The sequence below is a fragment of the Watersipora subatra genome, chromosome 4, assembly GCF_963576615.1.
Source record: "Watersipora subatra chromosome 4, tzWatSuba1.1, whole genome shotgun sequence".
NCBI classification, from domain to species: Eukaryota; Metazoa; Bryozoa; class Gymnolaemata; order Cheilostomatida; family Watersiporidae; genus Watersipora; species Watersipora subatra.
In genome coordinates this window covers 51,342,443-51,356,632 of record NC_088711.1, presented here as the reverse complement: position 1 = coordinate 51,356,632, position 14,190 = coordinate 51,342,443, and the positions used below count along the sequence as shown (strand labels likewise).

At 33.8% G+C, this 14,190-nt stretch overlaps 1 protein-coding gene across 1 annotated transcript; it reads right to left on the bottom strand.

Moving 5' to 3' along the window:
• Positions 1-10,887: 10,887 nt before the first annotated feature.
• Positions 10,888-12,569, bottom strand: LOC137394918 (uncharacterized). The gene is made up of 2 exons (XM_068081698.1): positions 11,975-12,569; positions 10,888-11,180 (listed from the first exon to the last, which is right to left on the bottom strand). Exons 1-2 carry the CDS (start codon positions 12,567-12,569, stop codon positions 10,888-10,890), a joined length of 888 nt encoding a protein of 295 aa, XP_067937799.1.
• Between the last annotated feature and the right edge of the window lie 1,621 nt (positions 12,570-14,190).

Below are 14,190 nucleotides of genomic sequence, written 5' to 3'. Positions count from 1 at the left end.
TTACTCAATCCTTAACACAGAGTAAGGTAACTCCTAATCATTAATCCTACCTACCCACATCACTATATTGCTAGTTTTAGCACATTTACATGATTATTAGTTATGAACTGTGTTATTACCTATATGATTGTTACCTTTGTACCGATTATTACCAATTTACCTTTGTGGTTTTATAGGTGACAAGCTTGATGATGAAAAGCAATGTGTTTTGAGGGGCAAGTCGACAGCCACAAGCCTGTTTATGGAGAGACTTTCGCAAAGTACCTTGGATGAAACCAGCAGAGGAGCCATTGTATTGACAAATGAACAGGAATGCATCTACCTGGTTTTGCCAACGGGAGCAGTGTTCCTGATGGCAACTGAGGTAGATGCATGTCTGGCCTATGTTAAGTGTTTGTTTGTGGTTAACCAGAGGTACCACATCCAAGCCCATTCACATGTGTTTACATGTAAATACTTCATTGCAAAACAGTTCATTTTTAACCTTTTTATTCATATTATAGCTTTAAAGTTATCATAATATATTTTGCTTATACATATATTTAACCTCAGTATTTCATGAAAATAAAAATAAGAAGTTCATAGTAATCAGTTCACTCAAGTGTGTAATTGTCTTCTCCTGGTATAAAATTACAATTTTATTGTGATTTAAAAATGACAGTACCATGAGTGAACAAGGAGCATCCATAGCAGCACAGCACTGAATCACAGAATGATTTAGTTTTGGTTATTTCCACAAAAAGCATCCCTGTACAAAAACTCGACTATCAATCATAATATGATTGAATAAGCCCTATTATACCTGTACCACAGCTCAACAATCAATCATAATAGGATTGAAAAGGCACTATCATACCTGTACAAAAGCTCAACTTTCAATCATTATATGATTGATCAGGCACTAGCATACCTGTACAAAAGCTCAACTTTCAATCATTATATGATTGAACAAGCACTAGCATACCTGTACAAAAGCTCAACTATCAATCATAATATGATTGAAAAGGCACTAGCAAAGCTGTAAAAAAGCTCAGCTATCAATCATAATATGATTTAATAGCCACAGTATGCGTTGGCATAGGTAAATCATTATTAAATGCAAATTAAATCAATTTTGAGTACAGTTTTGTCACCCTGAATTTAGATTTATTAATGATTTAAAATTCAATCAAAATTTCTCTCTGTGTACACTGAAAAAATATTTGATCTACAATTATATGATTATAGTTTGTTTCAGTGTTGGCATCATATTGCAAAAATATCATAGGCTATTAATAATAGACATATATAGAGTGTATAGTGTAGAGTGTATAGACGTATAGAGACCCATAGTAAATATCTAACGCGCTAACCTCCAGCTAAAAGCCATCAAAACCATCATCATTAAAAATAGTAACGAATATGTTAATATTAGCAACTATTATAGGTACCTACAAAGACTTTAGTGCATTTTGTGATTATTATCTTTAAGATAATGTAACATTATCTTGCGTTATATAATATGTGGAAAGTTTCAACTTCGAGACATAAGTGTAACACAAATGCTGAACCTAACTTAAATGAAGTTGGCTAACTAAACACATAGTAAATTAGGTTTTAATATGTACATGTATATTAGTAGACCTCAAACTTTAAGCTAAAATTTAATTTATCTGTTTGCTAATTTGTTTTTGCTATAGCGGGTAATGCTGAACATGTCATGGCGAGCAATGTATATCTCCTAATAACGTATATAGTCAGTACACAAAGCGTCAAATTTCAATTTTGAGAGAAATCGTTGTTGTTATTGTATGGCAGGAAAGATTTGCACAAACTATAAACGAACGGAAAAGCATTGTGTTTCATTGGGTTATGCAAAAACATTTTGTAACATGGGCATCACGATGTGTGGGCACAATGCTCTAATTATACGTCATTTATCATGTGCATACAGCATACGGTATAGGATAAGGGCAACATATTTTTAAAGACTGTATAGCACAGTGGTTAAGCTCATGGTTTTACACTTGTGGTTGTAATCTCTGTGAGTTCAAATCCAGCAAACAGTGAGCATTTAATTTCAAAATATTCATAACTATATAGCTAAACAAACTGAAGTATAAAATAACACACAAACCTTGAGATTTATAAATATAGATTGTTCCATTTATTTCACAGATATTCAGAGCCGTAACCCGCTCTATTTTAACCTGACAGCAAGCTGCTCTTTACAATATTTTACTAACTTTTTTACTGTGAACATTTGACCTGTCGCTACTGGAGATGGTCTAATCACCATGTATCGTGTAGGCTACTTATGCTAAAGGATATTTTATGAAGCTGTCATTGTACCCATATAAACTTCAATTAGAAGTGTTTAAGGTAAACTCCAATAAATTTTGTTACAAGAGAAACACTCTGTGGTAAAACTATGTGGTCAGACTATGCAGTAGCGAGCTTTTAATATAACGGTGTTTGTCAAAAGTGGGTCTTTGCCTTTCATGAGAGTTAGCTTCTCATGGAATGTTGCCAAGCTATTAATAGCCTGTGTTTCGCACTTGTTCGTCAACTGTAAGTAATAAAGTTACCATCCTTTTTTTATGACTACCGGCTTATAAAAAAAGCTAAGGTTAGGGTAATTAAAAGTTGCTTGCTTTTCTACTTTTTTAGGAAAAACCGAGGCATTAAGGGAGATTGAAAGCTGTAGCTGCAAGTTTGCTTGATTTTGTTATACGTAAAGGCTGTAACTGTGAGTTTAGTTAGCATCTGATATTGTGGTACAGCAAGGTTTGAGTACGTCTAAACTGTTACACTGATGTTCCTAATCTTTTCTGTCAATGTTCATTGTTTGTGGTTGTTGACGTGTTGGATCAATTTATTGGGCATAAAATTATTTTTTGTAACAAATATTAATTTTGTAGAATATGCATTATTGTTCTTTTGATCTGCACATCGTCTCTTGTTTTTGCACCGTTTGTTCTACTCTTCTATTTACAACAGCTAATCACCAGTACTACTCAGTCATTGACTAAATTACGTAGTACACGAATACCGGCGTGTTTATATAATCAAACTTGGTAATATCAGCCAACTTGTAATAGATCCCACGTAGTAGCATTTGCAATTGCAGTAGTATGTTATACTAATTAGAAGCGTACACACACAAAGGTAGACACAAGGTATAGCATGAGGTAGACACACACAAATTCACTAGAATACATACAGAAGACAAAACCTACCAGTAGTCTTCTTTCACATGATAAAAAAAGAATAAGTTGAAAAGATTTTTCGAGTTATCTCCCCATATACACGCGCTCTTACACCTGACACAGTATTTATACTTGCTAGAGTGCATTTGGCAGTGTTATACTGTGTTATTATTATGTATGGTGATTAAACTGCATTTAATTATAAAATCACTATCAGTCTATAGTATTTTATGAGTACATAGTTTAAACACTTTTGATAGGACCATTTCTGGGCACCTAGTCCAGACATTGGTTTTAGTTTGTGTTGATTTTTCTATTACCGATTGTGACTTGCAACTACTTCTTTCAACTTTTTATTATTATTTTTCTCTATCCCCTTCACTTCTATATCACACCTCAATCTAACAATTATCCACCCAAGTCACATTGACCTATGCAACAAATGGTGTATCATTTCATAAAGATATCATTAATTATGATTGACCTAATTTCACCTTTAAAACTAGACTTGGAGGCAAAATTACATCTCTTAAGTATCTAGTCGTCTATGTAAAGAGCTAATTTAATTGTTGGTTTCATTTGGTTGGTAGGAGGCCTTAAATTACACATAATATAAAAACCCTTTCATTTAAAAGCAGAATCAGACAATTAGGGAGTTATAATATCAAAATTCATAGTTAATTCATAAAATACAAAAACATGATGGAGTAATAAAAAGATGAGTAGTGAAGGAGAGAGAAACTTCATAAAATAAACAATGTTATCCATCCTAGTCAGCACTATCATTTTGGGGAGAAGGGAAGAGTTAGGGATGGGAGAAGAAGCGACAGTAAGAGTGAGTAAGAGAGAGAGAAAAGTATGAGCAGAGGAGAGAAAAGGAGAAGCACATAGTAGAACATACAAATTAAAAACATAAGTACAAGTGGACCCTTGCCATATGACATTAATCATGGGAGGTTGCACTGTATAGGGTATTTTGCTCATCTCTGAATAGGTAATATTTTCAAGGTCCCATCAAGATACATAAAGTCTAGAAGAATTGCTGCCTCAATATAATTTCCTTTATTTGTTCCAAGCCCCTACAAAGCTCAGAAATAATATATGTATAAATTATAAATAAAGATAAAAAAATAATAATAAATAAAAAGCAACCATGGACAGAAGAAAGAACAGATAAATAAAAAATAAAAACTACAAACAGTGTTTTGTATTTTTTTTACATTTGGCTGGCGAGATAAGGCTGAGGGAAGTTGGTGGTCTGAGTAGGTGGCGTTGTATAATTACCTTGGTTTTACTGTGCTCAGAATAACTCTTTTAGGAATGCAAGTGAATATATTTATTTACATCTGCGTGAACTGAAAAGTTGTCTTCATACAGGAACTGTAGGACTTAAAAACCTAAAACTAGAAGTTTTCCTACTCTGTAGTTGATAAATGATAACTCCAAACTATACAACAATGGGAAGAGGCAGCTACAAGATAACAGATGAAAAAAAATATGTACTACGCTAGATTCAAGACATAACCAATAGATTAAAAAGAGCACAAACAGGAAAATTAAAGTTTACTTTTCCGTCTATTATTTTTCTTTTGCTTTTCAAACCAAAGGGCCTAAGTATGCAAGACCTTCCAGCTTTTGTGTCTAGTACCATCTTCATTTGGTCGGAGCAAGTTTTCTACGAAAATATGTTTCAAAACATAAAAATTTTGTATGTAGATCTTTTTGTAAGTGGAGGTTTTTCTGCTTTTGAAAATGAACAAGTTAAATAATTGCAATAAACATAATCCTGAGGCAGAAATTGAGTTTTGCTGGAATTTTAGTACAACTAAGAACAGGGCAGTTCCCAGCATTGCAATCCAATTTCTAAGTACATTTGTGGTGATTCCAGAATTTCAAGTGTTCTTAATACAAGTAGGCTATAATTCGTGAAGTATAATGCATTTTACTAAAAACTACATTTGGAAAATAACTAGAGTTTTAAAAATTTGTTTAAGTTTTTTCAATCTACTTTGAAAAATGAGTAAACCATGTATGTTAGTTAAATTCATGTGCCCTTAGAAAAATAATATGTGGAGAATATATTATCATAACTTAAGTTAACTCAATGTTATACATTGATAGAGGTATTAATTTATACAAAAATATTTTTCTTGTAAACTCATAAGTACATGTATCTTGCTGCTTTTGCTAGAAAATGACCAAAAAGTGACACTTCCACTTTTTATCATTTTACTTTAAGACTGAGGCTAGGTATTCAAGAAGCTAAAAATATCACCGTTGATGACTTTCTTAAATTTTTGACTGCGCTATGTGGGCTTTGAGGTTTTCTGCTAAAGATACGCTTTACCATGTTTAGTAGTTACCATGTTTAGTTCAGTTAATGTTACAGTTTCAGAGGAAATCTAGTATAGAAGAGAGCGTAAAAGAGTTGATGTAGAGGATGACTGTAACACTACATTCATCAGGCTGGTAGTAATTACTATAAGATTAACACAATGATAACCAAAGTTCAAAGGTTTTGAAAGAAACATTCACAATTTTGTTACAGAAGCATACACCTTGGAAGTTTTGGTTGTCAAGGGGACCATCATTTTACTTTGTAGCAGATTTATTACAAGCTCATCGCAATTTCATTAAATATTTTTCAAGTGAAGTTTTCAACTTCTCACTTTGTAGCATGATAAAAACAACACTAACTTATCCATCAGTTGTAGCCTTGGTTTAGGATACCTTGGATTGCTGCATATATTTATTGATGGCCAGGTGGAGTTAGTCATAGATCACAAGCTCAGCCAAGATCAAGCCTTTAGGAGGGCCATGGTGTAAATGAATCAGCATAACTTGAAGTTGCTTACACTTGCACCTGATAGATAAGCCAGCTCCTGTGAAAGCTAATACAACATCAATACTTACCTTGCAGTGCGTTGATTACAGGTCTATGAAAATCTTATTAGTGATTTTTAAAGTGAAATTTGCAACTTCTCACCCCGTAGCATGGTAAAAGCAACACTATCATATTATGGCTTGTTCATTCAGTGGTGTAAAAGTTGTAGAGCTATACAGATATAAAAATCTTTAGCAGTAAGTCAGACTAAAATAGCTCAAGTTTCTTACCTTTGCATATGTTATATCAGCAATGAAAAGACAGTAATTCCCTGCACAGTTTAATGTCTGATTCTATTTAGAGATGGTCATGAACTGAGTGTTAGAGTTTCTATTTCCTAGGATTAGATGTTGAGGTGCTGAGTTATAAGAGTTGATAGGAGCAGACAACTAGGAAAATACTCAAGGGTAGCGAATCTTGAAAAAACATGTTTTTAGTATGGTACTAAATTATCAATGTTAAAATCATTGCGAAAGACTAAGCATTTGACTGACGAGAGAAAGCAACTTCTGAAAAAATTATGCCAAAAACATTTTTATGCGTTTCCATGCCTTATTGCTGTTAAAAGTTATTGTACAGTGGGATCACCACTCTTGTATTTAAGATGGAGTTTTATTGATAGTGAGAATACATGTGGAAGAGAAAGATATTGATAATGTAAGTTTGTTAGTTGAGATAATTGTAAAGTTTAGCGCTCAAAGCAAGAACTGTAAAAGCAGAATGCATGTCATGATATCGGTTACAGATTTGTTTGACATGATGCTTGATGTTATTTGAGAAAAAAGGCTATGATTCAGCTGGTTCAACTCATGTAGCCACTGGTCTAAGGTAGCTTTGCTAAGAACTAAAATTTTGAAGTAGAAAATGGAGTTGCATTCCAACTCTGTAGTAATATTAAACATGCCTACTAATAGAATCCTCTTGACGAGCTTTAGACTTCACCTTAATTATCAACTATGAAGAATCAATATGACTCACAATTAGCTGATGATATCATTATATATTACCATAAATATATAGTATGTATAGTGTTATTATAAATTATACTAAAATGGGAATAAATAAAATTAAAAGAAGAGAAATCATTTGAAAGACTTGTAAAATTAAACATGGATTACATATAATAGTCAAATATGGATGATATAATAAAGCAAGTTTTTGTCACAATTCATACAGAAAAAGAAACTGAATGACCAATAATAAAAATTGTACCCAAAAACATAGAATCAAATAGGAATAATCTGAGTACCAGCAGCTGTATTAAAGTTGTTTCAATATAATTCCCTTTCCGTTTCACGGCTCCACAAAACTCGAAAATAATATCTGTACCAATTATAAATATGTATGCACTACATGGCTGAAACTTGTAACAATTAAATTTTGGAACTGTCATATATTACAACATGAAAAATAGAAAAAACATCTATGGACAGAAGCAAGAACAAATAAATAACAAATAAAGACTTCAAACAGGCGTTTTTGATTTTTTACATTTGGCTGTCGAGATGAAGCATGATAATACATGAAGTATAATGCATTTTTATAAATACCACATAAATTTGGCAAAAAAACTACGTTTTAAAAAGATTTTAATAGTTTTTTCGCATCTACTTTGAAAAATTAGTGAACCATGTCTGTTAGTTAAATTAATGTCTTTAAAAAAAAATGTGGAGAATATATTATCATAGCTTGAGTTAGCTCAAGGATATACACCGATAGAGGTATGGATTTATACACAAATATTTTTCTTGTAAAACCATATGTATCTTTTTGCTTTTGCTAGAGAACGACCAAAAAGTGACACTTTTCCATTTTTTATTATTTTACTTTAAGACTGAGGCTAAGTTTTCAGGCAGCTTCAAATATCACTGTTGATGACCTTAAATTTTTGACTCTCTACGTGAGCTTTGAAGTTTTCTGATAAAGATACCCTTTACCATGTTTAGTAGTTCAGATTAAATGTACTATAGACATGATTATAAAGGAATTGATGTAGAGGATAACTGTTAGTACAATTACAAGCAGGCTGGTGGTAAATACTATAGGAACAACACAATTTTAACCAAAGTTTCCAAAATGTATTTATCTCAACCAAATCAACTGATCTTAGCAAGAAGCGACTACAGGTCTCTGAACTAATCTTGGCAAATCAACATTGTCCTAACTAGTTACTCTCCCATTGTTAAGTGATTTCATTGGTTGCATCTTAAGTCATTGACTGAATAGCCCAGAGAGCAATGATTAGCCCTGTCATGTGAACTTTGATGTTTTTCGCTAAAGATACAGTCTGCAATGTTTAGTAGTTTAGATGAATTATACTATAGAATATATTGTAAATGAAGAGATGTAGAGGAAGGATGGCTGTACAATTACAAGCAAGCTAGTAGTAAATAGTAAAGGGTTAATACATTGATAACCAAAGTTTCCAATGAGCATTTGTCTCAAATAAAACAGCTGAAAATACTCTGGAAGTCAGCATTACTCTAAGTATTTCCTTTCATATTATAAAGTGATTCCAGTTAATGATCAATAATTGATTTAACAATTTATGAAAATTCAACAGCATTTAGCTCTTCGTACTTCTAATAATATATTGTTTAATCAATTTTATAATGAACTTTTGTTTTCATGGCTGTGCCAAATTATGAAAGAAACTTTTGTTACAGGGGAGGTTTCTTGTAACTAAAACCTACACCTTGGAAGTTTTGGTTGTCCAGGAGCCATCATTTTACTTTGTAGAAGGTTGATTACAAGCTCATCACAATCTTATTAAATATTTATGGGGTGGAGTTTTTAACGTCTCATGCCGTAGCATGTTAAAAACAACACTATGATATCATTGATTATTTATCATTGTAGCCTTGGTTTAGGATACCAAGTAACTGTTGCATTGGTGTATTGATGGTCTTGTCGAGTTGGTTAAGAAACACAAGCTCAGTCAAGATTAGGCCTTTCAGGGACCATGCTGCGAATGAATTAGGATAACTCGAAGTTGCTTACACTTCCATTTGCTAGATAAGATAACTCCTGTAAAAGCTATTACAACATAATCACTTACCTTGCAGCAGGTTGATTACGGGTCTATAATAATCTTATTAAATATTTGTAAAGGAAAGTGTTCAACTTCTCACCCTGTAGCATGGTAAAAACAACACTATCATATCATGGGTTGCTCATCATCATAGCATTGGTTTAGTGACCGCGATGTGAAAGTTGTACAAGACCATAGGCTATGTAGATATCAAAACCTTGAGCAGTAAGTCAGACTAAAATGGCTCAAGTTACCTTTGCATTTGTTGGATCAGTAATGAAAAGGCAGTAGTTCCCTACAAAGTTTGATGTCTGATTCTCCTTAGAGATAATCATGAACTGAGTGTGAGAGTTTATAATTCATAGGAGTAGATGGTGAGGTGCTGAGTTATAAGAGTTGATAGTAGCAGACAGCTAGGAAAAGACCAAGAGTAGCAAATCTTTAAAGACAGGTCTATAGCATGGTACCAAATTAACGATGTTAAAATTAATGTGAAAGGCAAGGCATTTGATTGACATGAGAAAGCAACTTATGAAAACATTATGCCAAAAATATTTTCACGCGTTTCAATGCCTTATTGTTGTTAAAAGTTATTGTACAGTGGGATCACCACTCTTGTATATAAGATGGAGTTTTATTGATAATGAGAATATATGTGGAGGAGAAAGACATTAATTATGTTATTGATCTGTTGAGATAATTGTAAAGTTTAGCCCTCAAAGCAAGAACTGTAAAAGCAGAATGCATTTCATGATATCGGCTACGGATTTGTGTCATGATGTGGCTTATTTGCACTCAATGCCCTGTTGTTTTTACTTGTTGCTTGCTGTTTCTGCGTCTTGCATCATACTAGTTGATGAAACTTGCTGGATACAATGAGGGCAGTTTATCTTTAGCAATCATAGTGTTCAGTTGAATAAAGAAATTCAAAATACTAAAGACAATAACCTATGACTTTATAACAATTTGTTAGACATGATGGTAACTTTGTTAGCTCGATGGTAACTGGAAAAAGAGGCTATGATTCAACTGATTCACTGGTCTATATTAAATCTGCAAAAGCTCAAGCTTTATAATAATAAAAACTTGGTTATTATAGTGGAAGTTGGAGTTGCATCCCCACTCTGTAGTAATATTAAACCCAGTTTTAGACTTCACCTTAATTAACAACTATGAACAATCAATATACCTCACCAAGAGCTGTCGATATTACTATATATTACCATAAATATATAATATATACAATGTTATTATACATTATAATAAAAAAAGAATGCAATAAATTTAAACAAAAAAGCGCTCTAAAGACTTGTTCGAGTAAACATGGACTACGCATAGGAAAATACGGAGGATATAATAAAGCATGTTTCTGTCACAACTAATGCAGAGGGCTAAACTGAATGTTCAATGATAAACATTATACCCAAAACATACAGTAGAATCAAAAAGGAAAGATGCAAGCACTTGTAGTGGTATTAAAGTTGCAAATTTTGACACAAAAGATTACTCATGAAATAGCTACTAGAAAGAAACTTCATTTATGCAGGTAAAGATTATAGTTTGTAAATGATGTATGTCAGGGTGATTTGGTTTTTCGTAGTGTATTATGTGAAGTATATCCAAAGATTTGGTGTAACAGTCAAGCGCTTGCTCATGGTCACCTAGTGATTCATATACTGAACCTATGTTGCTGTAGCTAGTAGCATTATTAGTATGATTAGCCTCAGCACCATATATGGTTTACGCATATCCAAAGACTTGGTGTAATATTCTAGTGCTTGTCCTTAGTCCCCTAGTGAGTAGTATACTGAACCTATGTTGCTGTAGCTAGTAGCAATATTAGTATGGTTAGCCTCAGCACCATATACAGCTTTATGCATATCCAATGACTTGGTGTAATATTCTAGTGGTTGTCCATAGTCACCTAGTGAGTTGTATACTGAACCTATGTTGTTGTAGCTAGTAGCAATAGCAGTATGATTAGCCTCAGCACCATATACAGCTTTACGCATATCCAATGACTTGGTGTAATATTTTAGTGCTTGTCCATAGTCACCTAGTGAGTGGTATACTAAACCTATGTTGTTGTAGCTAGTAGCAATACTAATATGGTTAGCCTCAGCACCATATACAGCTTTATGCATATCCAAAGATTTGGTGTAACAGTCAAGAGCTTGCTCATGGTCACTTAGTGATTCATATACTGAACCTATGTTGTTGTAGCTAGTAGCAATACTAGTATGGTTAGCTTCAGCACCATATACAGCTTTATGCATATCCAATGACTTGGTGTAATATTCTAGTGCTTGTCCATAGTCACCTGGTGGTTGTATACTAAACCTATGTTGTTGTAGCTAGTAGCATTAATATCAGTATGATTAGCCTCAGCACCATATACAGCTTTACGCATATCTAATGACTTGGTGTGATATTCTAGTGCTTGTCCATAGTCACCTAGTGAGTGGTATACTGAACCTATGTTGTTGTAGCTAGTAGCAATATCAGTATGATTAGCCTCAGCACCATATACAGCTTTATGCATATCCAAAGATTTGGTGTAACAGTCAAGCGCTTGCTCATGGTCACTTAGTGATTTATATACTGAACCTATGTTGTTGTAGCTAGTAGCAATACTAGTATGGTTAGCTTCAGCACCATATACAGCTTTATGCATATCCAATGACTTGGTGTAACAGTCAAGCGCTTGCTCATGGTCACTTAGTGATTCATATACTGAACCTATGTTGTTGTAGCTAGTAGCAATATCAGTATGATTAGTCTCAGCACCATATATGGCTTTATGCATATCTAATGACTTAGTGTTATATTCTAGTGCTTGTCCATAGTCACCTAGTGAGTGGTATACTGAACCTATGTTGTTGTAGCTAGTAGCAATATCAGTATGATTAGTCTCAGCACCATATATGGCTTTACGCATATCTAATGACTTGGTGTAATATTCTAGTGCCTGTCCATAGTCACCTAGTGAGTCGTATACTGAACCTATGTTGTTGTGGCTAGTAGCAATATCAGTATGATTAGCCTCAGCACCATATATAGCTTTACGCATATCCAATGACTTGGTGTGATATTCTAGTGCTTGTCCATAGTCACCTAGTGAGTGGTATACTAAACCAATGTTGTTGTAGCTAGTACCAATATTAGTATGATTAGCCTCAGCACCATATACAGCTTTACGCATATCCAATGACTTGGTGTAATATTCTAGTGCCTGTCCATAGTCACCTAGTGAGTCGTATACTGAACCTATGTTGTTGTGGCTAGTAGCAATATCAGTATGATTAGCCTCAGCACCATATATAGCTTTACACATATCCAATGACTTGGTGTGATATTCTAGTGCTTGTCCATAGTCACCTAGTGTGTGGTATACTAAACCAATGTTGTTGTAGCTAGTTCCAATATCAGGATGATTAGCCTCAGCACCATATACAGCTTTATGCATATCCAATGATTTGGTGTAATATTCTAGTGCTTGTCCATGGTCACCTAGTGAGTCGTATACCAAACCTTTGTTGTTGTAGGTAACAGCAATATCAGTACGATTAGCCTCAGCACCATATACAGCTTTACACATATCCAATGACTTGGTGTAATATTCTAGTGCTTGTCCATAGTCACTTAGTGAGTCGTATACTGAACCTATGTTGTTGTAGCTATTAGCAATATCAGTATGATTAGCCTCAGCACCATATATGGCTTTACACATATCTAATGACTCGGTGTGATATTCTAGTGCTTGTCCATAGTCACTTAGTGAGTCGTATACTGAACCTATGTCGTTGTAGCTATTAGCAATATCAGTATGATTAGCCTCAGCACCATATATAGCTTTATTCATATCCAATGACTTGGTGTAATATTCTAGTGCTTGTCCATGGTCACCTAGTGAGTCGTATACTGAACCTATGTTGTTGTAGCTAGTAGCAATATCAGTATGATTAGCCTCAGCACCATATATAGCTTTACACATATCCAATGACTTGGTGTAATATTCTAGTGCTTGTCCATAGTCACCTAGTGAGTTGTATACTAAACCTATGTGGCTGTAGCTAGTAGCAATAGCAGTATGGTTAGTCTCAGCACCATATATGGCTTTACACATATCTAATGACTTAGTGTGATATTCTAGTGCTTGTCCATAGTCACCTAGTGAGTAGTATACTAAACCTATGTTATTGTAGTCTACAGCAAGGTCTGAATGAATATTTTCCCCATACATGGTTTGGTCCATCTTCAATGCTTTTGTATGGTATTCAAATGCCTTGTCATATTCACTCAGACCAAAGTACACTGAACCAATGCTTCTGTATGCCTCTCATGTATCTTTGTTGTTGTCATCAGTCTTCTTGAACAAGTCTCTGCTATCTGATGACTCTATGTCTTGCTCAGCCTGAGACAGATATCAGATATCTTCATAGGAAACTCAACAATAAATATTGTATACTGTAACATGATCTTAGTTTTAGGGGAATGCATTATAACATAACTTGTCACCAATATAAGCATTTATAATTCCTATGATTGGAGTGCCAAAAGAAAACCCAAAAAAGTAACTCAACTTAGGCAATTTACCTATACTATATTATTATCTATATATTACGATGATAGCGAAAAATCTTGCTGTTTGGCACACTCTTCTGCAATATTTTTTATAAAAAAGTCGTGATTTTGTACTTCCTTTTTTTCTGTCAAAGTAATGGTCACAGGTTGAGATAAAAGATTGCTATAAGCTGGTTTTGAACCCTCAACATTCAGATTATTAGACTGACACTCTAACACATGTGCTGGTCAACCATTTTCTGGTGTTCAAGATTAACTGTGCAAATAGTTATTCCATGTGATTTATTGGCTCGCCTGCTGTTCACTGACTCACTCGCAGAAATACGTTTAGGTCGCTATTTACAACAATTCTGTCATTTATCTTTAGCAAGAAATTAAAAGATTTATCCACGATTTTATGCTGTTTGTGAGTAAAGGAAAGTATATGCAACTGGTTCATTCTTGGGACAATGATAACCTAATTTCCTAAATTTATTGCCACCAAGTTTTGGGCAGATCTGATA